At 50.8% G+C, this 24,941-nt stretch overlaps 1 protein-coding gene across 3 annotated transcripts in view; it reads right to left on the bottom strand.

The window, feature by feature from the left end:
* LTBP2 (latent transforming growth factor beta binding protein 2) overlaps positions 1-24,941 on the bottom strand; it is a 113,381-nt gene that overhangs the window by 33,823 nt on the left and 54,617 nt on the right. For all 3 annotated transcript variants that reach the window (XM_037984239.2, XM_037984240.2, XM_037984238.2), the window contains exons 4-9: positions 22,021-22,211; positions 19,400-19,570; positions 18,706-18,912; positions 17,586-17,872; positions 16,383-16,485; positions 2,222-2,296 (exon numbers count right to left, since the gene is read on the bottom strand). In XM_037984239.2, coding sequence (XP_037840167.2) covers positions 2,222-2,296; positions 16,383-16,485; positions 17,586-17,872; positions 18,706-18,912; positions 19,400-19,570; positions 22,021-22,211 — 1,034 coding nt within the window. The remainder of the gene's footprint in view (positions 1-2,221; positions 2,297-16,382; positions 16,486-17,585; positions 17,873-18,705; positions 18,913-19,399; positions 19,571-22,020; positions 22,212-24,941) is intronic.

Genomic DNA, 24,941 nt, shown 5'->3' on the forward strand with positions numbered 1-24,941 from the left:
AAATAAGGGAGGTGCACTGGTTTCCTCTGTGACCTCAAAGAGGAAACCCCCTTTTCCTGCTGCAAACTTCTCCCTGCCAAGGAGAAGTCTCAGCCCCCGCAATCTGAGCTATGAGGAGTCAGAGGCCATCTTGATGATGGCACTTCTGTTGATGATGGTGATGGCAGCAGAGATGATAAGCATGAATTGCTTGTGAGGGGCACCTACCTCCAGGCCAGGCGATAACATAGGCAGCCCTGTGTCTGCAGAGCCAGGTCACCCACTGGTTTGGGGAAATTGGCACTGGGCACAGGAACGAGGGACTGAAAGGTGACCCAGTCTGAGCACCAAGGGGCAGTACTCCTTGATAGGATGCACCATTGTAACAGGGTGCCAGTAAGAGCTGGGAAGGTGCTACTGAGAAATGGGAAAGGGCAGTGATCCATATGCGTCCAGACTGTGGCCACAGTGGGATGTGGACCTCCAAACCCAAGTCTGACTTGCTTCCCTCTGCTTAAGAAGCTTCTGGGTTCCCCATCACTTCTTAGAGGGAGGCCCTAAACCTTAACATGGTATCCAAGGTCCTCCACCGTGTCCCTAAAGCCTGTAGGTAAACAGGTGGCTCTGATGAGACACTGGCAGACCTGTGGCATCTCCCGTGTGTACACAGGCCACGTATATAGTACTTTCTGGGACACTCCAGACAGCACAAAATGTTCTTTTGCTGATGGTGTTCACATTGCCTGGAGAGCTTGCATCCTCTTAGTTGGCCAACTTGTACCCATTTTTAAAGTCTTGGCTTGGGTATCACCTCTTCCAGGAAGCCTTCCCTGATCCTCCCAGTCTGGGAAGGGGCCCCCACCATGGGATCCTGTAGCACTCAGTGACTGCTGCTTTCTCTCAAGAACACTCTGCTCATTAGATGTGATTGTTCAGGGGTCTATCTGCACCTGGGGCAGAACTGTGTCTTCTCCATCACTGTGTACTTAACACCTAGCACAGTGTATGTAGCCCATAGTAATCTCCCCTCCAATAGTTTGTGGAAGTAGGAGGGAAGGATGGAGAGAGAGAGGAGAGATGACGTGTACGGGTGCAGAGGTGAGCAGGTCCCTTCGCAGACACGGAGACCACAGCCACATACGTGGGAAGGGGAGGTTTCAGGGGCAGGGTCTCCTGAGGGAAGGTCCTTTGGTGTCCTGAATCTTGGGGCTCAGTGGAGGGAGGGCAGAAAACCCATTTAAGATCCTGAGAATAGCCTTAAAGCTTCAGACTGGGAAACCCACCAGGAGGAAAAGCAACTGGCGACCGTTTAGATATGAACAGCCCCGACTTCCCTCCAAGGGCAAAAATGCGTATTTCTTCCTAGAGCCACTGTCTGCTTGGCCCTCAAACCACTGGCTCCTGAGGGAGTCTGACTCTGGACTAGGATGGGCCGGAGGCCTGCCCCTTTGTTTGGCCCCAGCACCTTTGCTTATCCACAGGCTAGGAATCACTTCTGCAGCCTGGCACCCCCAAGGGAGACAGCCCAGTCACGCAGAGCTTCCCCAGACTCCTCTCTCGGAAGCAACCTCCAGAGGGAGAGTACCGTGGAGGCCACCTGGGTCAATCCCCTGTCTCTGACCCAGCTCCATCCAAAGCAAACCATACAGACAACTATTTGTCCAGTTGTCCAAGCTCCTCACAGGGAGGCCACCTTGTTCCCCACTGGCCTCTGCCAGCCCCAGGAGCCTGTCCCTGGCAGGAAGCCCCCATGCTCCCCGCCCCCCTTCCTGGCTGTGGGTTGAAGCAAGTGGGAAGGAGGCCTGATAGCTAAGGGTTTTTAGTTGGGAAAGGCCCACAGAGGCCCCAACAACTCAGGCTGACTTGATTTCCCATCCTGGAGCTGAAATTCTTCCCATTCCAGGGAGACCAGCTCAGGAGGAAAGCAAAAGTGCAGGGACTGCGGCGGCCCCTTCGGACACAGCCCCCCATAGCCTAGAGACCCTAGCCTGTGTTCCAGGTGGGGGTGGGTGGAGATGGGGAGGAGGGCAGGTGTCGGCCCCCTTGGCTTCCTCTGTCACTCTCAAGCAAGTCCCTGGATTTCCTTAGGCCCCTGGAATCAGCAGCCTCCCACCACTCCCCCAAGCTGGGGCTTAGAGGGACTCAGTGGAGACCACTCGACCAATGACAGACACTCCTCCTGTCTGGTGCTGGGAGTGTGTCCCGGCATCCCTGAGCCCAGCCCTGGCCCTAGGGGTCCTACCTTGGCAGTGAGTGAGGTTCAGTCTCTTGTATCCCTGAGGACACTCCAGCTGGCCATTCTCAATCACCGGGGAGGCTGAAGAGTGGAGATACGAACAGGTCTCACTGGAGGGCCCCTAGGCTCCTCTGTCACCCATGCTGGGAAGGGCTGCAGTCTGGATGTCCAGCCCACCCAGCAGCAGTGAGCCCCAGCCCCTGAAGCCATCGCCCTGGGCAGCTGTGCTTCCTGGTTCTCACCAGACTCCTCTCGGCCTACCTTGCTTTTATTAAAAGCAGTACTAAGTGAAATAAGCCAGGCACAGAAAGACAAATCTCACAGATCTCACTGATATATGGGACCTAAGAAAAACAAACCCACAGAAGCAGAGCAGAATGGTGGTTACCAGGGCCTGGGGAGAGGGGAGACAGTGATCAAAGGGTACAACATTTCAGTCAGATATAGGAGGAGTAAGTTCAAAAGATCTGTTGTACAACATAGTGACTATGGTTAATAACAGTGTCTCGTATTCTTGAAAATTGCTAAGAGAGTAGATTTTAAGTGTTCTCACCACAAAAAATAAATATGTGAGGTAATACACATATTAATGGGTGCAATTTAGCCACCTTACAAGAGATACCTATTTCAGAACAACAGTTGTGCACCGTCCAGGCGCAGTGGCTCACGCGTATAATCCCAGTGCTTTGGGAGGCCAAGGCAGGTGGATCACCTCAGGTCAGGGGTTCGAGACCAGCCTGGGTAACATGGTGAAACCCCATCTCTACAAAAAATATGAAAATTAGCTGGGCGTGGCAGCACATGCCTATAATCCCAGCTACTCAGGAGGCTGAGGCAGGAGACTCGCTTGAACCCAGGAGGGGGAGGTTGCAGTGAGCCAAGGTTGTACCACTGCACTCCAGCCTGGGTGACAGAGCGAGACTCCATCTCAAATCAAACAAAACAGTTGTGCATCACAAATATATACAATTTTTATTTGTCAATTAAATTTTTAATACTAAAAATCGTATTATATACTTCACATATATAGTTATAACATTACATATAGTATATACTATACTATGTGCATGTCATATATATAACATGGGTTTTATTGTTATAACTTTTTGCTTTTTATTTTGAAATACTAAAGACACACAGATGTCTGATTGCAGATTGACCAACAAGGAAATGATTCTCAGTATTTTTATGCTGATACACATCCTGCCTTGATATCACAACATTCCCCCTTACTTTACAGAGAAAAAAAAAAAAAAAACTCAAACAGTTGACATTAAATAAAAACAGGGGGAAAAAATCTCCATTACTTTGGGGGAACAGACTAGTGTGCCAACCCTCTTGAAAAGCTCTAGCAGGGGGCATACTTCTGATCACCACCTATCTTCACAGGAAAAGGCAGGGGAATACTATATTTTGTGGAACAAAAAGAGAACTCAGCTATAAGTTCGACAATTCTTTTGCCTATAGATAGCCAGCAATTCTAAGCAGGTGCAAGCAATTGCCACAGACCTTATTCCATACACATATCCATAAAGACACTACGATACTTCAAAGATCTTGCTCTATAAAGCTAGCTGCATGGTGGCTTCCTGTAGCAATCTGCCTTCTTCTAGCTTTGACTCCTTTGTGGCAATAGCTTGTCTCTGAATGCTGCACCCTCCATCTCTGTTACCTTATTCCAATTCCTTTTTCTCCCAGTCGTAACATCAGCAGCTACACTTTCAGAGTTGTTTGCTAAAGCTTCTTGTCATCCAGGAAGTCATTTACTGTTGAGAATATATGTTCACTGGTTCATCCTTCAGTGATTTACAAAAAGAGAGTTCTTCACATATATATATATATATATTTTTTCTCCTCCTCCTCCTCCTCCTCCTCCTCCTCCTCCTCCTTCTTCTTCTTTTTCTTCTTTTTTGAGATGGAGTCTTGCTCTGTCACACAGGCTGGAATGCAGTGGTGTGATCTCGGCTCACTGCAACCTCCACCTCCTGGATTCCAGCTATTCTCCTGCTCCAGCCTCCTGAGTAGCTGGAATTACAGGCATGCGCCACCATGCCCGGCTAACTTTTGTATATTTAGTAGAGACAGGGTTTTGTCATGTTGGCCAGGCTGGTTTCGAACTCCTGACCTCAGGTGATCCGCCTGCCTCGGCCTCCCAAAGTGCTGGGATTACAGGCATGAGCCACCGCACCCAGCCTTTCATGTATTTTTATTGTTGAAATGAATTATTGCAAATACCAAGAGGCACATTAGAGATATCTATACTTTCGCCTAATTGTACAGCAAAGCTGAGTGTCTTTGTGGTTTAAAATGTTTTTCTAATCAAGATAGCTTTTATTTCACCATTAGCTGCTGTCTCTGGGCACTTATACACTTAGTGCAAGGTTTGTTATTAGTAATGGCCTATATCAATCTGTATTTCATATAGTCTTCTTGATCATTTGGATCCTGGGGTACTTGGGGGTCACATCTGATAGGTTGCCACGATTTTTACATTGTAATATGGCTGATGACACGGTATAAGACCCCCTGAGAAGGGTCAGCATTGCGTTTTTAAATGATTGCTTATGATTATGGGACTAGTATTATTTTGCATCCACGGTGTCTTTGCAGGAGCTTTTCAGAGCCACCTCTCCATTTGGTGTGGGTTAGTTTAGTTAACACCAGAACACATAACTAAAAAAATCCAGTAATCACAGCACTGTGAACTGCACTGTGTTGTAATATGCCAAAGACAAATAGAAGGAGGTGCCACATTTTCTTGGAAGCCCCACTTTTCCCTGAGGACACACTGTGTGCCAAGCATGACATGTGACATCCTGACATAGGGACAGACCAAGTGAGGACATAAATTAGTAACACTTAACTTTTTTAAGATTAAAAAAATGTAAACTGAAGTTCAAAAATGTTTTCCTGCCAGGACTGGCCCGCTCTGGGTTTGCACGTTCCATGTGGGGACCAGGGTGCAGCCTAGAAGGCTGCTCTTGTGGAGACACACAGGGATTCTGAAAACGCTGAGAAGGAGATGGAAAGATGGGAGTGAGGCTGGGAAATGTGCATGTCCCTGGCTTGGGGCCTAGTGGTGTAAACTGAGGACAGAGTGGAGGGAAGAAAGAGAAGTCATTTGGAGAAACTCAGAAGGCAGGCTGATTAGATGCAGTCCATGAACACTATGAGGAGCAGAAGGTAGGAAAGAATGATGCAAGGCTGCTGCCAGAGGGCCGAGGAAAGAGACCAAGTGCACATTTGTCCAGTGCTTCAGAGTTGCAAGGCCATGGGTGCACATGGTCCTGTCTGTTTCTCACAACAATTATGCCCTAAGGCAGGGACCATCATCCCCAATTTACAGATTAGGAAAGCAAGGCTCAGTGAGGGGTAAGTAACTGACCCAGGTAACAAAGTTGCTGGAGCAGAGGCAGGGTTGAAATTGGGCCTCTAGCTGTGAAGGCCACATCCCTTCTCCTACCTTCCACTGTGCTTCTCTAAGAGAGAGAGAGATCAGGAAGAGCTAGGGAGCCAGCAGGCCAGGATGATATCAACTCTGTAGATGTCAAGAGGGAGAAATGATGCTGGGCATGGTGGCTCACACCTGTAATCCCAACACTTTGGGAGGCCAAGGCAGGAGCATCGCTTGAGCCCAGGAATTCAAGACCAGCCTGGGCAACATGGAGAAACCCCGTCTCTACAAAAAAAAAATAGAAAGATAAACTGGGCATGGTGGTTTGTGCCTGTGGTCCCAGCTGAGGCAGGAAGATCACTTGAGCCTGGCAGGTCAAGGCTGCAGTGAGCTATGATGGTGCTACTACACTCCAGCCTGGGCAACAGATGAAGATGGAGACAGAGACGGAGAGGGAGAGGGAGCGGGAGAGGGAGGAAGCAGAGGCCCCTGCTTCTTTAGTGATCAGAAGGGGAGCAGCAGAGAGCTTGGATTAGAGCAGGAAGCAAGAGTGGAAACAGCTGCTGGCACCTATGGAAAACTGTGAGAACCCAAGGAATGGGTGAAGCTGAGAGGAGCTGGGTCCACCCATTAGTCTGGATACATGTATGTGCTTTTTTATATAAAGTGGTCTCCTCCTTAATAAGGGGAACCTGCCCCCCCACCCCACCCCGCCGCTGGCCTGAAGGGAGTATGTGTCGTGGACAATTCTTCGTGAAGGTAGGCTTCCAGAGGGAAATAAATGCCAAGCCACTGTCTCTGGGGAAACTCTCATTTTTGCCAACAACCTTCACCCTGAAACCACGGCCCTCAGCACCCCTCCTCGCACCTCCCAGAGGCAGTCTATAAGGGGCTAGTTCCTAGCTTCTGTAAGACCAAGTACAGCATGGAATCTGAAAGATCAGGTTAAGGCCGCGCACGGTGGCTCATGCCTGTAATCCTGGCACTTTCAGAGGCTGAGGCAAATGAATCACCTGAGCTCTGGAACTCAAGACCAGCCTGGGCAACACGGCAAAACCCTGTCTCTACCAAAAATACAAAAAGTCAGTAAGCGTGGTGGCATGAGTCTGTGGTCCTCGCTACTCAGGAGGTTGAGGTGGGAGAATTCTTTGAGCCTGGGAGGTAGAGGCTGCAGTGAGTCAAGATCATGCCTCTGTACTCTATGCTGGGCAACAGAGTGAGACCATGTCTTAAAAATAAATAAATAAGGCTGGGCGTGGTGGCTCATGCCTGTAATCCCAGCACTTTGGGAGGCTGAGGCGGGATGATCATGAGGTCAGGAGATCAAGACCATCCTGGCTAACACGGTGAAACCCTGTCCCTACTAAAAATACAAAAAATTAGCCAGGCGTGGTGGCAGGCGCCTGTAGTCCCAGTTACTTGGGAGGCTGAGGCAGGAGAATGGTGTGAACCCAGGAGGTGGAGCTTGCAGTGAGCAGTGATTGTGCCATTGCACTCCAGCCTGGGTGACAGAGTGAGACTCTGTCTCACAAAAAACAAAACAAAAACAATGTATGTGTATATATATACATACATACACACACACACACACACACACACACACACACACGAATAATTCAGGTTAAATCTCCTTGGGAGAAAGTGGAAGTTTAGGTGGCCAGGTGGCTCAGGGTGAGAATTTGGCAGCCAGTGAGCTTTGTGACAGGTGAAGGCAGGTGTCACTGGTGACCTGTCACTGTCCCTGCCACCCACACCAGGTGTCCCTCTTGCATGCTCCCCACACATATAGACCTGCCCAAGTCACAGCACTAGCTTTTGAGCTGAAAAACTCAGTTCGTGGTGTGCCGTGGCTGCCTGCTCACTCTTCCATCCTTCCACAAAATATAAGCTACGTGAGGACAAGGATCTTGTTTTCTTCATCACTGTTATGTCTCTAGTGCTATGTCCCAAGCATGACACCTAGAGCTGTGTGGGCACTCAGTCAAAATAGGAACAAATAAGAAGAGCAAACACTCAAATGGCACTTACTATGGGCCAGGCCCTATTATAAAGGCTTTATACTAATTAACTTAGTTAATGCTCATAAGAGGCCTTGGAGAGTCTTACTAATATTATTCCCATTTTATGGATGAGCAAACTGAGGTTCATCCATAAAATGGATGAGGTTATGAAACAAACCAAAGGTCACCCTGTTGGTGGACAGAGCTGGGATTATGAACTCAGGCAGTCTAGCTCCAGAGGAGAAATTCTGAACCATTCTCCCCACTGCCTCCAAATAAATAAATAGATTCATAAAAAGCCTTAGGGGTGCCTAGGCAGACAACCCTAGGGTGCAATGGAGGCACCTGCCCAGTAGAAAACCTAGCACCCTTCCTAGGAAACCTCCACCCTGTTTTTAAATGAGGGATCAGGAGAGAGAATAAGAAAAAAAAAAAAAAAAGTAGGGATACTCAGAAGGAGGTCAGAAGAACTGATCAGATGCCTGATAAGGGCTCCACGATGTGCATAACCAAAGTGCCGGGCAGAACTGACAAAGGAAATGGCGTAGAACCCATCCTACCCCTTGTGGCTCCTCAGCCAGATCAAGGTTATCACAAGGGGCAAGGGGTCAGAGAGTAGAAAGAAGAGAATCTGTGAGACCTGGGGAGAGAGAGTGGCTAAGCTGTGACTTTCACGAATGCCTCAAGGAGGCCTTGCAGGGCTGCAGTGTCCTTGCCTTTGGGACTCTTAGACTTGCAAGAGCCAAAGCAGCTGCCCAGGGTCAGTGGAGACTGACCTGAACTCCAAAGCGTTCACATCACAAATGCCTGTGAAGCATGCAGGGTGGATGTGGGGAACCTTCTTGGTAAGGATATCGGGACATATGGTTTTCTGACTCCCTGGCCTCGGCCCTGTCCACCCTCTGCTGTCTCTCGGTTGCTCACAAACTGAAGAAAGAAGCAGAGGGGTCCCTGGCTGTAGCCTGCCCCTGCCCTCCTAACTCTCCCCCTCAGCCGCTGGGACTCCCAGGGAGGCCTCAGTAAAGGCAAACTAATTTCTCAAGACAGTTTTGGCATTGACTACATGAGTAGAGTTGTGGAGGAGAAGGTGAAGACTTATCTGGCCACAGGGCTGTTTACAGGCTGTGCCAATCTCAGACTGCGATGACAGGTGCCTGCAGCAGGGAGATGTGAAAGGTCCCCACCACACAGCCCCTCTGCCTAGGGACAGACACATGCACACCTGGTGAGGCCAAGCTCAGTGCCTCAGGGATGTGTGAGCCGGCTGGTGCCTTGCCCTTTGATTTGCAAACCTCAGATGGGCAAGCTGGAGAGAAAATTCTACTCCCCTAGTAGAAGGAGTGCAGGCACTGGGGCAGCCAGACCCACAGCTAACCCCCGGCTCCACCATGACTAGCTATGTGACCTGGGGCACATTTCTTAACCTCTCAGACTGAACTTTTTTGTTTGTTTGTTTTATTTTATTTTATTTTTTTGAGACTGAGTCTAGCTCTGTCGCCAGGCTGGAGTGCAGGGGCGCAATCTCAGCTCACTGCAACCTCTGCCTCCTGGGTTCAAGCAATTCTCCTGTCTCAGCCTCCCAAGTAAACAGGATTACAGGCATGTGCTGCCACACCCAGCTAATTTTTGTATTTTCAGTAGAGACAGGGTTTCACCATGTTGGCCAGGACAGTCTCAAACTCCTGACCTCGTGATCTGCCCATCTTGGTCTCCCAAAGTGCTGGGATTGCAGGTGTGAGCCACCGTGCCTGGTTGATTTTTTTCATCCGTAGAAGTGGGGACTGGGCTGGGTGCAGTGGCTCACATCTGTAATCCCAGCACTTTGGGAGGCTGAGGCAGGCAGATCACGAGGTCAGGAGATCGAGACCATCCTGGCTAACACGGTGAAACTCCGTCTCTCCTAAAAATACAAAAACTTAGCCGGGTGTGGTGGCAGGTGCCTGTAGTCCCAGCTACTTGGAAGGTTGAGGCAGGAGAATGTCATGAACCTGGGAGGCGGAGCTTGCAGTGAGCCGAGATCACACCACTGCACTCCAGCCTGGGCGACAGAGCAAGACTCCATCTCAAAAAAAAAAAAAAGTGGGGACAAAAACTCAGCTTGTGGAGTCATTGTGAGGATTAGCTTTGCTGAAACAATGAATATCAGACTGAACCTCACAGATGCATGGCACAATCCCTATAGAGCCAGCCTGCCTTCCTGCCTTCCTGCCTTCCTGCCTGCCCTGCCTGCCTTCCTTCCTTCCTTCCTTCCTTCCTTCCTTCCTTCCTTCCTTCCTTCCTTCTTTTCTTCTTTCCTTCCTTCCTTCTTTCCTTCCTTCCTTCCTTCTTTCCTTCCTTCCTTCCTTCCTTCTTTCCTTCCTACCTTCCTTCTTTCCCTCCTTCCTTCCTTCCTTTCTCCCTGCTTTCCCTTTTTCCTTCCTGCCTGCCTGCCTGCCTTCCTTCCTTCCTGCTTTCCTTGCCTTCCTTGCCTTCCTGCCTTCCCACCTTCCCTTTTTCTTTCCTTCCTTCCTCCCCTCCCTTGCCCTCCCCTCCGCTCCCCTTCCTCCCTTCCTCCCTTCCTTCCTTCCTTCCACACAGTCTCAAAGTTGGCATGCTGGCCCACTGTCCCTCACTATCTGGGTGAATTTGGGCAGGTTACACAACCTCTCTGAGCCTGGGTTTTCTTATCAGTAAACAGGAGATGACAACTCCCTCTTCATGGGGTTATTATGAACACGAAATAAGCATGTACAACTCTGAGCACAATACTTGTCCCATTTTAGGAATTCTCGTAATGTCCATTATTCAGATTTCCCTCCTTGGTGAAAGACCAGTGGGGCCCCCCAGTGATTGTGGACATTCTGCCCAAAGATGGCCTCTGACTGCCTCCTCAGAGCAAGATAGAACCAGTCACCACAAAGAGAGAAATCGAAAAAAGAGTCTGGTCAGACCCCTGGCTCAGGTAGGTGCCACCTAGCCACCCCCGCCCCAGCCCTTCCTCCACTCTCTAGGCTAGAGGTACCACATGTCAGTGACACCCACCCTGCTGGGTAGGGAGGGTGCTCACTTAAGCCTGAGGCACAATTCATTCCCAGCAGGCTTCAAGTCCCTTGGAAGAAGCTCTCGAACATCTCTGAGCCAAAGAGACACTGCCTTTTCAGCTGACAACTGGAATTCTGAAAATCCCATTTCCTTAGAGTAAGGGACTGGGCATTTCATCCAGAATCCCAGAGAACAGAAGCCCCACCCCAGCACAGCTGTTCCCCAAGCCAGGGTCCTCTAGTTCAGCAAATGCTTGTGCCCGGTACAAGAAGTGGCACAGAGGGGCCGCTTACAGAGTGGCTGGAAGCAGGTGTCTGGAGTCAGATAGGCCTGGGGTGTCAGGCCCAAGTTTTTCTTCTGTAAAATGGGGATAATAGCACCCAACATCTAGAAATATTGTTAGGATGCAAGGAAATAAGAAAGCACTTAGCACCGTGCCTGGCACTTACAAGTGCTCTGAATAAATGGTTGCGAATGACGACGAGGGTGATAATAATGGTGTTGCTGCTGTGGCCTGCCCTAAGGCTCTCTGCCCCTCATGCTTCCAGCACCCTCACATACCCACCCTCCCCAGGGGCTGGCATCACAGAGCTACACCTATAACTCTCGTCAGGGGCAAGGGTCAGGACCAAAGCAAAGCCTTCTTTCTGTTGGGGGTTTCAAATACATTTTCAAACATTTCTAAAAACCCCCATTTCCTCAAAAATCAATTTTCTTTGTCATCTCCTCTGAAAAACCTGTTCTTGGTAGGCATTCTCCCGGCGATCTGGAGCCCACTACTTTTAGTTTATTGCTGGGCACCTGCAGTTTTTAATAAGTTGTCCCTTGTGATCAGTTTCAAGTCGAGCTCTGGTTACCAGAAACACCACACATTGGATAGTTCTCTCTAGAACCGCGTGGGGAAAGCCTACACCCTTCTCCCTAGGGCAATTATTTCTCTTAACACAGGCCGGGGCTACATGTTGATAACCTGCCCGTGCTATCTTGACAGATATAGCACAAGGAACTCACAAAACCCGATCTTGATGCGCATCCTCTTGGCTGCAGCATTCCAGTCTAGCATCCTTATCTTTGTTTGCTTCAGGGAGGCTCAGGTCTCCCCAGAATGATTAGGGAGATCTTGCTCAGCTGAGAGTCAGACATACTGTGGTTGGAATCCTGGCTCTACCTGCCCTAGACATGTGACCTTGGACAAGTTCCTCAGCCTTCTCAGAGCTCTATTTTCCTCATCCATCACATGGGGTTAAAAATCCTGGGCTTGCAGGTGGCTGTACAAATTCAGTGAGACAAAACAGGTGAAGGGCCCGGCGTAATGTGAAAGTTCAGGAACTGGCAGCTAGTCTTGGTCTAAGAGAGAAAGGTTCAGAGTTCCTTGAAAGGGCAGAGCAAGAAAATCTGTTCTCCCTGGAGATACAGGGGGCCCTGGGTTCAGAGGTGAACTCAACCCACCCCAGGCAAATGGCAAGACGATCTCATGGCAAACAGCTGGAGCCCACCACTGCAGGCCCCGAGCCATGTGCCAGCCCTGCCTGTCCCAGCAAAGGGGCCTCGGGGTTGACACAGCCAGTGCCAAGCCAGATGGGGCAGTGGCCAACTTTCCAGTCAGCCCAGATGTCTGTCTTCCTCAGATGAAAACTCAAAAATGTGGCCTCAATCAAAGTGGCTTTTGAGAGCCGTGTGTTCTCCAGACTCTGGCAGGAGGACTGAAGAGGCCTATAAGTTGGTACCCTTTGATAAATCCCAAGGGGTCAGGAAGACCTGGCTCAGGGTAGGTCCTGGGAGTTCAGCTGAGTACACATTACCTCTACCACTCAGAGTGAAGGGAGGAGAGGGGAACTGTGGGCTGGTCTAGACTGACTCCCGGGCCAGCTCTCCATGCATTCCGGAAAAAAAGGGATTCACCTATGCCATGTAATTAAGACTTCAAGGGAGTCTTTTTCCATGTCAAGAATAGTGGCATTCTGGTGGGACCTTCTTCAACAGTCCAGCACAGAGCCTCAAAGCCAAAATGTGACTGAAGGGAAGCCGTGAAGCCACTCCCAGACTGCTCACCCTATCACTCCCACTGCCACCTGATTTGCTAGAACACCTCACTGGGGATGACAAAGGCTTCCCCCAAAGAAGCATACCCCTATTTTATCAGAGGAGAAATAGGGGCTCAGAGAGGCAAAGCCACCAGGGCCAGGGACAATCTGGAATCCAGAAGTCCTGTCTGTCTTGCCCACCTTCCCCAAACCTGCCCTGACAGCTTGCCTTTTCTTCCTCCGCTTCTTGTACAGAAGCTTCCTTGTCATCCCCACTTAAAGAAATGTGCCCACCCCAGCCCCAGGCTCAGGCATGAAGTGAGGTGCCTGGCACTCTGTCAACACAAACAAGGCTCCCCAACATCTTGCCCCTTCTCTATACAATGCCCAGCTGCACTTTCATGTGTTTTTGATGTTTATGTTGCCCTGGTCTTTGTTATTTCTTGCTCAGTGTGCTGGGATGCTTGACATTCCAGGGTCTGTACCCTGGTGCCCAGCATGCTGAGATGTGCTGGACACAGTGGGGGAGGCCACCATCTGGGATGGGGCAGAGTGAGGGCAAGGGCTGAGCGTTGGGTGTGTTGGGGGAGGGGTACAATTGGTGTTCTGCATGCACCTGATCCACAGAGCTCTGCTCCCATGCCCACCGCCACTGGGCTCCAGCCCTGCCTGAACCGAGCTCACCGGCTGTATTTGGAGCAGGGTTCTTGGGCATCAGGTGGGCTGAGCTCTCAAGGCTGGCACACAGGTGGAACCAGGAGTGGAGCAAGTGGGTGAGCAGGTAGCCACTTCAGTACGGACTCTGGCCTTTTCCTCCTGCTCCCCACCCTTCCAGTGGAGGGCTCCCCCACTCTCAGAAGTGCTTTCAAGATCTGGGGATGTGGTCACTGTGCCTGTCAGCCCTGGTTGAGGGGAACAGGCCTAGAATCCTCCATTGGCAGCGGCCAGCCCTGGCATGGACCTCACAGCCTGCATCTCTGCATCCCTGATGGGCTCCAGAGCTTGGGACAGGCAGGCCCTGTGCTCCCACTCTCCGTTCCAATCCTACAAGTGGCAGATGTGACACATAAGTGAAGAATCCAGAGTGGCTCTATTTTCATTTTCACTAATGTCACCTGATATGTGGCTACTAACATCACTGTCAGATTGGCTTAGTGAATTAGAGAGGAGATACTGACCCAAGGACCCTGTGGGGTCCTGACTGTTGACAACCCACCCAGAGGGCTACATCTCAAGAGCTCAGGATTATGCTTGGTACCCAAATCAAGCACACCTTAAGGCCTGAAGACTTGCCCAGTGGAAGGTTCCATGAAGGGCATAGACCTCAGCTGGGAGGAGAATCCCAGCAGTGAAGCGGGATTCTGTGGAAGGCCCTTCTGGAAGCCTGTTTCTCAGCTGCACCACTCCACTCCTTTATACCCATGCTGTTGGCAGCTGAGCCCACTCTTCCCCTTCATTATTTTTCAGACTCTAGAGGCAACAGTGTGGCAGCTCATGAGCCCTGAGACAAGGAAGGGAAATTTCTAAGTCTGCCCCTGAATTGCCACTTGGATGAAATCTCACTGTTCCCACCACCTAGAAAAGCCAGCTCCCTCTTAGGACAGCCCTACTGGGTCAGGTCAGCACCTTGGTCAGCGCAGCAGGTACTGCATGCCCCTCAGAAGGCTGATGGGGTAAAGGGGGAGAGACTCCCACCCACTTGTCTGACTGAGCCAGCTCTTGGGAACCAGAACCTGCCCAGAGCAGGGACGTGGGAGCCCTGGCCCCACCTAACCCTTCTGACATGCCTGCCTTTCTGCAGGAGAGCCAGGGCTGAGCAGGGCTCAGCAAGAGACACACTGTGCTCCAGAAAATGTTGCTCACTCTCTTGGTCTTGCCTGCATATGCAATTTCCTTGGGTTGTTAAACTCTTCCTCACTCTTTAACTGTCCTACTCCTAATTATTCTTCAAATCTCATCCTGGAAGTCATCTCTGAGAAGCTTTCCCTGATCCACCGGCTTTAGCCCGTAGGGCCCCATCCCGCAGTTTACAGATGTGCAGGTTGTGTGCTGCACAAAAGCACCATCTCTAAGGGAATCATTGGCATCCTAGATTGGCATATTTATGAAGATGATCCTGAACAAATGGAAGGGTAGGTTTTTCTAATTTGCACAAAGGTGCTACTGGGCTTATGAGGGGCCTGGGTTCCACTGCCTCGGCTCTTGACCAGACACTGCTCAAACCTCTTCATTTCTGATGCCCACCAGCCATCTACGACTCCCTGCTAAATTGTGAGCTTGGAGAGGAAGATGCGGTTTTTACCACCTTCTCTACTCTCTGTCCAGGGCCTGCACACTATGGCCTTTTCAAATAGTGGTTTGGTCAATGTAAATATTTGTCAACTGATCAGAATGTGGGATAGCGAAGTTTCAAGGGTTCAACGCCTGATGGGAAAGAGAAAAGAAAACAAGGAAAGAAGAAAAGTGGCAAAAACATCTCTGGCCTACAGGGGAGACTTGGGCAGTTTGAGGTACATTTCCTGGTAGGGTAGTGGGTCCATTCCTTTCTCGCTTTCTTGAGGGATACTTTCTAATAACAATAATGATAATGACAATAACAGCCAGGTTTATTGACCTAATACTAAGCAGGTGCATCATTTCATTTAATCTCTACAGCAGCCCATGAGGCTGGCACTATTACTCTTTCCATTTTACAGATCAGGAGACTGACGCAGAGAGAGGTGATCAGGAGGAGCTGGGACTGGTATCTAGTATGTGTTAGACGTTTAAGCCTGGGAGCTGAATACTACCTTTTGCTACTTTGCCAAAAATTCTATCACATTGTAAAACCGTCTACACTTATTTTAAGTTTGGAAAATATAGTCACTGCTCCACAGCTGAGTCTGATGTGAGGAACGGCCCTGCCCCTCCCACCTTTGGGCTCCTGTCCAGACTCCTGACAAAGCTGATTGACCAAGCTGACTGCTGACAGGCAAAGGAAATACACACCAGGCTCACGCCCAGGCCCAGGAAGGAGGCCTGAAGGGAGAAGACAGACCAAGTGGGCAGAAGCCACACTCAGGGACAGGCATCTGGTCACCCACCTCCCAACTGTGCAACTAAGACTGGGGAGAGCATTGTGAACAGGCATCTTGCTCACTCCTGAAATCACGGTCCTTGGCACATAAAAGACACCCAGTGAGTATTTGCTGAATGAATGAATGAACACATGTTAGGTTTTTCCTATCCTCCAAAAGAAGGCAAGGAATTAGGGTTCCCATACCCCAAGGATGAGGACGTCTAGGACAGACATTCAACCCTAATTAAAAGTCAGGGAGGCTGGAACAGGAGGTAAGGAGATAAAAGAGGAGGCCTGGGAGCCCCACCAGGGAGAGAATAAAGAAAACACTGAATCAAATCAAGACCCCTGGACCCCTGGCATCTAGACAAGGGTATACAGGGGAGCACTGAATAAAATCCCTAAAATCTGATCAAGAATCTCTGCATGAGGGAGCAGGCCCTTGCAGGCAACCAAATGGAGCAGGCAGGCCAGACTGCACCAGCAGAGGGCTGCCAGGAGCCTCAGTGCTGGCCAGAAACACCTTCAAAGCAGGTCTGGGAAGTCTGCAGTTTACCAGCCTGTTCTACCTGCCTGGCCTCCGACACCCTGGAGGGGAAACCCTGGCAGGAGAGGGCAGGCACAGGGAGGGCTTCCCCCACCACTCCTAACCTTGGACTCCAGCACTCACCGGGTCTGGGTGGGCATGGGGCACACAAAGTCACCCCCCAGAAGGCTCCCACACTGCCACAGCAGTCCTCTTGGGTGGTCAGCTCCAGCAGAGGGTTGGCACACTGGAAGAGAGGTCATGGACACCTGTGACCACCCCTCTTCCCTCCCAGGCTGTGCACAGAGATGTCCCGGGAAAGCCTAGGACACAGAGCTCACTCCCCACATTCTGCCAGAGGATGTCCCCAGCCAAAGAAGGGGAGAAACAAGTCAGCCCATATCCCAGAAGGCAGCAGAGAAACCTGCCGTGCACTCTCCCAGCCCCTAACCTTGTGTGTGGATGGGACACCGCAGACACAAGATCCGCCCTGTGCGGGGCTGCAAACCACCACCCTCCATGGCCCTAGCCACAGACAAAGCGTCCTAAAGGAAGAGCTTCCTCTGCCTACTTCCAGGGAACCGCAGGGTCGCCCACAGTGTGGGCCTTCCTTGTGAGCACTGCCCCAGGTTCAGGAATACCCCAAGCTGAGAGGCCAGGGACTATCTGGAAATTCAGGGTGTTTACCCCTTGGCTGTCCCACTTCCTCCAGTTCCCTAACCTCAAATGGGGTTTCTGGAAATACCTTAGTTTCTGGAAACTAAGCGGTTTCCTGGCAACCCCAAGAAAAACCATACTGGGCCTGGTCTAACCCCTATTCTTGGGTGCCTGGCGTCAGAAAAGCTTCCCTGATTTCCCATTATGAGCTGAGGATGGCTCCAGGGGGCAATAGGGTATCTCTCATCTTTGTACCACCAGGGTTTTTGGGTTAACCTCCATTTGTTAATTCCACACCTCTGTGACCCCAACTGTAGCCTCAACTAGATACAAAACTCCTGGCCAGATGCTAACAGCCCCACTGGTCCATGTGCCAGGGGTCATAGGATCAGCAACTCGAGGCTGCCTTCACCTGAGGATGCTGGTGACAGCTCCTCCAGAGGGGAACTTCCTTGGGTCCTCTTCTGTGTGCCTGGTATTGACAAGCACCAAGTAGAGCCCAGGAAGGAGGCCCAGCCTCTCCATACATGGGCAATTTCATGCCTTGGGTTTTCCCATCTGGGAAATGGGAGACTCTGCAGACACTCACATTCCATAAGAACAAAGAGGACAGAGAGGAAGAGAAGGGCAGACTGGGGACAATTGCTGTCCTGGAAGCATCCAGGGCTGAGGCTAGAGCTGTGTTCTCACCTGTCCGTTCACAGTGTTCAGGTAACACCGGCCCAGCAGTCCTCGAGGCCTGGGTGCTGCTGGGGGCAGTGGCCGAGGGGGCTCTCCAGACCGAGCCGGGATGTTGTTGCTGTCCCAGAGGCTGTGGCCAGGGCTGGCAGGCAGCCAGGGCGAGGGTCTGGTCTCCACGCTGTTCTCCTCTAGGGCCTCCTCCACCCCGCCCCGCACCCGGGCCACCTGGTGGATCTGCACTGAGGCCTCGGGCGGGTGGTGAATGTGCACCTTCACCAAGGAGGGGTTCACGGAGGCTGGGCACAGGGGCTGGGGTCAGAGCCAGGGAAGCAGGGCCCCACCCTCATTTTCAACCCTCTGAAGGGTATCCACCACCCCTGGGCCAGGCAGACCACTGGCTATGTGTCACCCTAAAACTCTCCTTCCATTTCCTTGCTCCCAAGTTAGAATCCCAGAATGATCCCTTGGGACGGGATGAAGTGCAAACTCTGTCACTGAAGGAGCCTCATTATCATGTTCTAAGCTACCTTCCTGATTCCACCTCCCCCATGACCCTGGCCAACCCTGGAGCTCCAGCCCCCTGGCTCCTGCATGGCCCCACCTCTGTGCCTTTGCTCATGCCAGTCCCTCTGCTTAACCAGATGCTACCCATTGTTTCAGGCCTAACTGCAGTCCATCCCCTCCATGCAGCTGTGCCAGAGCACTCTGGGCTTAGGCGCCTCTCCATCCCCTGATCCCCTAAAGCATTCTGCATTTTTTTGGTACCTAATAATGGAAGGCAGGGAAAATGAAATGTTTTATGCTGATATTCTATTTCCCATCCATTCTCCCTCTATTACCCAGGCCCATGGGTTCCTTGAGGGCAGCACCCTGCCCTTACACTGTTTTGTCTTCCCCAAGGTACCCAACACAGGGAAAGGGCAAAAACAAGTGGATGAATTCCGATGGGAGGGGGCCGAGAAGTTGAGGGAATGAAACTCAGCACTGAGGGCCAGGAGAAAGAGGGAGGTTTGATGGTAAAGGAAGGACTATAGGCAGCTTCCCTGTCCCTGTCACAGCAATGGTGACAGCCTCCACCCAACTGGTACTCCTCCCAGGGTCCCGCTGGCCCAGCTGTGCTGGCACTCACCCAGCTGGTTGGAGAGTGGCAGTGTGAAAGTGGACTGCCTCAGGGGGGCTTCCAGCAGGGCTCTGGAGCGGGACCCCCTCCCTGGAGGCTCCCTGTCCAGCTGCGGGATAGGCAGGTGGCAGAACTTCCCGGTGGAGTTGGCGGGGCACCAGCACTCATCCCTGCCGATGCAGCGGCCTCCGTTCAGGCAGGGGATCTGGCAGAAATCTGCAACATCAACCGTCAAGGTAACCAGCGGTGGAAGAACAGTAGCACCTGTTCTGTGGCTGGTGACCACCACAGAGAAACAGGCGGCAGAACCCTGACCCTAGATGGCTCCTGTAGCCTGGAGCCCCCTGAAATGTAGGGACTTTCCACTGCATTCATGTAGAGTGAAGAAGGGTGGATAATAACCAGTCCCTGCCTTCCTAAAAAGCCCGTTTAGGCCTTTCCCTGCACCCCACAATAACCTGGGAGGTGGCATTATCATGAACTGTCTCTTCTCTGTTGAGGAAACTTGGACTCAGAGAGGTTATGTGACTCCGAGAGTCACACAGCTAGGCTGCCAAGTGAGGACTCAGCTCCCCATGTGATTTGGGACACTTGTGGAGCCACAGTTTGGGAGCAGCAGGCTCCCGTCCAAGGCAGACCTGGCTCTCTGGCTATTCACCCTCTGGGGCCAGCTGGGAACCATCTGAACGGGAAAGGGACTCACAGATGCGGAAGCCAGACTTGGGATCGTGCCCATGGCCGCCCTGGCTGTACAGGGTGGTGGTGTCGCCCCTCTCACAGCTGTTGGCACAGTGTCCACGGGCACAGGTCTGCTTGCAGATGGTGGGAGTGAAGACGATCTTGATCTTCTTGATTTTCTCCGTGAGGTTCAGCCCTGCAGAGAGAGGGCTTGGGTCCAGGGGGCAGGGCTGAGAGGCACAGCTGTGACCTCCAGAGTCTGGTTAGAAAGCCCCATGGGACTAGGGCTGCATTCATCTCAAGGGCATTTGCTGAGTACCTACTGATGCAGGGTCCCATCGTAGGGGCAGGGTGATACCTTTGAGAAGCTTGCAGACGTGCCAGCCACCAAGCTCACACTTCACGCACATCAACCCTCTTGAGTGGGTAGTATGTTAGGTTGAACTATTAGAAATTGCCATTTTTGTAGGTTCCTAATGGCTGAGTGTTGGTATTTTTCATACATCCAACCTACTATGTCCATTTTACAGCTAAGAAAACTGAGGCCCAGAGAAGTTTGGGTGCCCAGGTGGCGCAGCCAGCAAGTGATGCAGCTGGGCTTTGAACCCAAGGGCAAGGAACAGAATGCAGCTCAGGCTTGCCAGAAAGGAGAGTTTTCTAAGAGAAGAGAAGAAGATGAAGCCTGAAAGGATTAGAGTCAGGTTTTGGAGGGGACCTGATTACCAGAACAAGGATCAGGCACTTTACTTGGTGGGTGGTGGGGGAAGCCGCAGAAGACTTTTAAGCAAGACATCATGCTGGCTGTGATGTGCAGGGGGCTCCAGAGGCGGGGTGAGCACTGGGGAAGTCATGGCAGCAGTGCAAGCTGACGTTGCTTCATTTACCAAGAGTGGTGGCAATGGAATTGGGGTATTAATTCAGTATGGGCAGCCTGGGGACAGAAGCCAGAGGCAGAAGGTTGAGGGAGAAATGGGAGGGGAGGAAGTTGAAAAAATATGCGTTGATCATGGGTTTGAGAAGCTTGACTGTGAAGGGAAGAGATAGGAAGGAAGCGGAGAAACAAATGTGTGTGTGTGTGTGTGTGTGTGTGTGTGTGTGTGTGAATGAGAGAGCTGTAAGCAATTGTACATGCTGAGGGGAAAGGGCTGAGAGGGAGGGACAGGGTGAAGATACAGAAGTCAGGGGACAAGTGATGTCAGCATTCCAGAGGAAATGAGAAAGGGTGCCAGAGTGTGCCTTAGATAAGAGGGACACCTCCCTCTCAAGATGGCATGAAAGGTATCATCAACCATGAAAAGGAATGAAGCACTGATACACGCTGCCACATGGATAAACCTCAGAAACATTATGCTAAGCCAGGCACAGGAACTCACGCCTGCAATCCCAGTACTTTGGGAAGCCGAGGCAGGAGGATCACTTGAGGCCAGGAGTTCGAGACCAGCTTGGGCAACATGGCAAGACCCCATCTCTACAAAACATTTAAAAATTAGCCGGGCATGGCGGTGCATGCCTGTAGTCCCAGCTACTCTGGAGGCTGAGGTGGGAGGATCACTTGAGCTCAGGAGTTCCAGCTTATAGTGAGTTGTGATCATGCCACCACACTCGAGACTGGGCAACAGAGCAAGACTCTGTCTCTTAAAAAAAGAAAAAGAAAAGAAAAGAAAATGTAATGCTAAGTGAAAGAAGCCAGACACAAAACCTGGCACATTGTATGACTCCATTCATGTGAAATGTCGAGGGTATGCAAATCTATAGAGACGGGAAGCAGGTGAGTGGTTGCCAGGGACAGGAGGGGAGATAAAGAGTGACTGCTGCTTAATGGGTACAAGGTTTCTATTTGGAGTAATAAAAATGTTGTGGAATGAAATAGTGGTGATGGTTGCACACAATTATAAATATACTAAAAGCCACTGAAGTGTAGCCTTTAAAATGGTTAATTTTATGTTATGTGAATTCCACTTCGATTTTTAAAATGGAAAAAAAGGAAGGAGGTGAGCTCAGGCACAGATGTAGACACGGGACTGGTGTGTGTGACGGGCAGGAAGTTGAGGAGCTCTCTGGGAGGTGGGGGCATGTCCGTGGGCTGACGGATGGGGCCCTGGGAAAGGAGGGGAGTGGAGGGGAGGCCTGGAGTAGCTGCTCTGAGAAATGGAGGGAGAAAATGTCCAGGCACACAGGGAGGGGTCATCAGGCAACAATAAGAGTGTGTCATGGCGTGAATCCACAGAGATTCTGTTTCCTCCTGTGGGAAGCAGAGGCGCAGCTGTAGGTGCTGAGGAAACAACTGGTTGGGTTGATCCAGGAGGGTTGGGGTTTGCAGGAGGGATGAGGTGGAAGGACCGGGACCAGGGAGTTGAGGATCACAGTGGGATACGAGGGAAGCAAAGGCAGGAAGGGACGATAGATTGGGCAGAAATAGAGCAGTCTAGGTCTAAGGGTTGCAGCAGGGGTGAAGTCCAGGTCCACTGGTTTGGGTCCCCTGGAGCCCGGCACAGAGCAGATCAAGAAGCGTGTTTTGGTTGGCTGAAAGAATGAGGACAAGGTGACAACTCAGCCCCTCTGTGAGAGCAGAGGAGGAAAGCTGAGGTGGGAGAAGAGAGTTCTAGAGGCCCTGCTCTTCTAGGACCCAAGACAGGGCATCCTTACCCCAGGGGGATGAGGGGTGCTCCAGAGGTACCGCCTGCTGGGTGCCATCTCTCTGCTCAAGGCCTGGTCCCGGGGGCAGGGCGTTGGAAGAGAGCTGACTACTGACCGTGGCAGTCGGGTGAAGTCGGACAGTGCGGGACAACCCCACGTGCTGCTGGGAAGGGTGAGTCTGGCTGAGGTCACTTAGGGTCCTGTGGAGACAACCGCGGCATGGGGGTTTGCACCCTGGGAACAGTGTGTCTGTGCCACTCCTCATCCAGCCACCCACTCCCTGCCTTTGCACAAGAACAATGCTCTCTGGCTGCCTTCTCACCCATGTATGGCTGACTCCCGGACATGAACGTGCCCCGAGGCAGAAGGACTGATCCAAAGGCCTGCCGGCTAGTTTTGTAGAAATACCAACCCCTATGTGGAATCACCAGGCTTTTGGTGGGTTATTCCAGGCAAGCCACTTAGCCCCTCTGGACCCCAGGACCCTTAACTGCAAAATGGGGGTGTTAGATGTCCTCATGGAGCTCTGAAATTCCGGGGGTCTTTGAGAACCCACTACAGACCAGCCCCTGCCCTGAAACCAAGTCCTGTACATACTCCCTATCACTTCTTAATATATCCCTTAATATGAATTACCTGTAGAAGAGGTGCCCAACAAACATACCTTCACAGATTGATTCAGAGCAGAGCCTAGAATCTCCCTCTCATTTATTTTTATTGTAAGAATAATATAACAACAATATTCAAGGAGAAAAACACGAATTCATCATCTCCCATCCTGACCCAGCAAATACTTTTGCATATTTTCTTTCAACCTTCGCTCACATATATGATTTTACACTATTGTCATAACCTAGAGATACAATTTTAAATTCCGTTTTTCACTTAACATTAGATCACAGTTTACACAATTCAATTTGTCATATTTGTCACGTTACCATCGCTACATGATAGTCCAGCTAAAGATGAATCACAACTTATTCAGACATTTACCTGTTACATATTTAGATTTTTTAAAAAGTTTTTTGTTTGTTTGTTTTTGTTTTTGAGACCGAGTTTTGCTCTCGTTGCCCAGGCTAGAGTGCAATGGCGCGATCTTAGCTCACTGCAGCCTCTGCCTCCTGGGTTCAAGCAATTCTCCTGCCTCAGCCTCGCCAGTAGCTGGGATTACAGGAGCCCACCACCACTCCCGGTTAATTTTTTTGTATTTTTAGTAGAGACAAGGTTTTGCCATGTTGGCCAGGCTCGTCTCGAACTCCTGGCCTCAGGTGATCCACCCACCTTGGCCTCCCAAAGTGTTGGGATTACAGGCGTGAGCCACTGCACCTGGCCTGTTTTTAAGTTTTAAATATGTACATCCTTACCTATATGACTTTGTCTTCTGTTAAAATATTCCTTTAGTACAGGGGGATTTGTTGTACTGTTCTATTTTGTATGCTTGAAAAAAATGTTATAGGAAACATTTTGAAGGATTAAAACTTTAGGATGAGGCTGGGCATGGTGGCTCACGCCTGTAATCCCAGCACTTCGGGAGGTCGAGGCGGGTGGATCACTTGAGGCCAGGAGTTCGAGATCAGCCTGGTCAACACGGTGAAACCCCATCTCGGGCCGGGCGCGGTGGCTCAAGCCTGTAATCCCAGCACTTTGGGAGGCCGAGACGGGTGGATCACGAGGTCAGGAGATCAAGACCATCCTGGCTAATACGGCGAAACCCCGTCTCTACTAAAAATACAAAAAACTAGCCGGGCGAGGTGGTGGGTGCCTGTAGTCCCAGCTACTTGGGAGGCTGAGGCCGGAGAATGGCGTGAACCCAGGAGGCGGAGCTTGCAGTGAGCTGAGATCCGGCCACTGCACTCCAGCCTGGGCTACAGAGCAAGACTCCGTCTCAAAAAAAAAAAAAAAAAAAAAAAAGAAACCCCATCTCTACTAAAAATACAAAAATTAGCTGGGTGTAGTAGTGCATGCCTGCAGTCCCAGGTACTTGGGAGGCTGAGGCTAAGAATCGTTTGAACCTAGGAAGTGGAGGATGCAGTGAGCCAAGATTGTGCCACTGCACTCCAGCCTGGGCAACAGAGTGAGACTCCGTCTCGAAAAAGCAAAACAAAACAAAACGAAAACTTTAGGATGAATTCCTGGGGCTAGAATGACTGTATCAAAGGTTACAAACATTTATGTCTGTAGGCACAGTGGTGTATTACTTTCTGAAAGGGTTGCATCCAAATATATAAATGAACCACTTAGAGCACAACCTTGCCAGCACAGCATATTATTAATTTTTAATACTTTGCTAGCTTTGAATACGCACAAAGTGGTACTTCAACGTTCTTTTCACCTCCCCCCTCTTTTAAAAAATTATTTTTGAGGTTGAAATATTTCAGGTATTTATTTACCACTTGTGAAAATCCTCCGCTCACGTCCTTTGACATCTTAACTGTTTGAATTGTCTCGTACATTTGGACACATTCTCTTGATGTTTATTATTGGGCAGGCTGTTCTAAAAGGCAGCCTCTGTTGTAAATACTCTGTCATTGTCACAATGTCTATGAACCACTGTGTATACGACAGTGTCTGGACTGTGGTGGGTGTAAGCATATTGCAGACTTCAAAGTTGAGAGAGGCTCAGTCCTTGCCCAAGGTTATACAAGAGCTAAATCGGGACACCAGGATGCCAACCCAGGGCCTGATCCACAGCCTGTGTCCTGTGCCACCCGACAACCAGCCCAGACTCCAGTGGGAGCTCAGCCTGGAAGCCTCTGCTCAGGCCTTGGGGGCATCCCTTCCCCCAGTAGGTCCCATGCCAAGCCTCCCCACTGGTTTCCTTGCCCAAGTGGGATAAGGCCCTGGGATTCTCTCCCTCCCCCATCTCCACCCCAGTTCTGTCAGCCCTCGGTGCCCAGGCCATGAGCAAACTCCTTATGCTTTCCTGGAAG

The sequence above is a fragment of the Chlorocebus sabaeus genome, chromosome 24 (assembly GCF_047675955.1).
Source record: "Chlorocebus sabaeus isolate Y175 chromosome 24, mChlSab1.0.hap1, whole genome shotgun sequence".
Classification (NCBI taxonomy): Eukaryota; Metazoa; Chordata; class Mammalia; order Primates; family Cercopithecidae; genus Chlorocebus; species Chlorocebus sabaeus.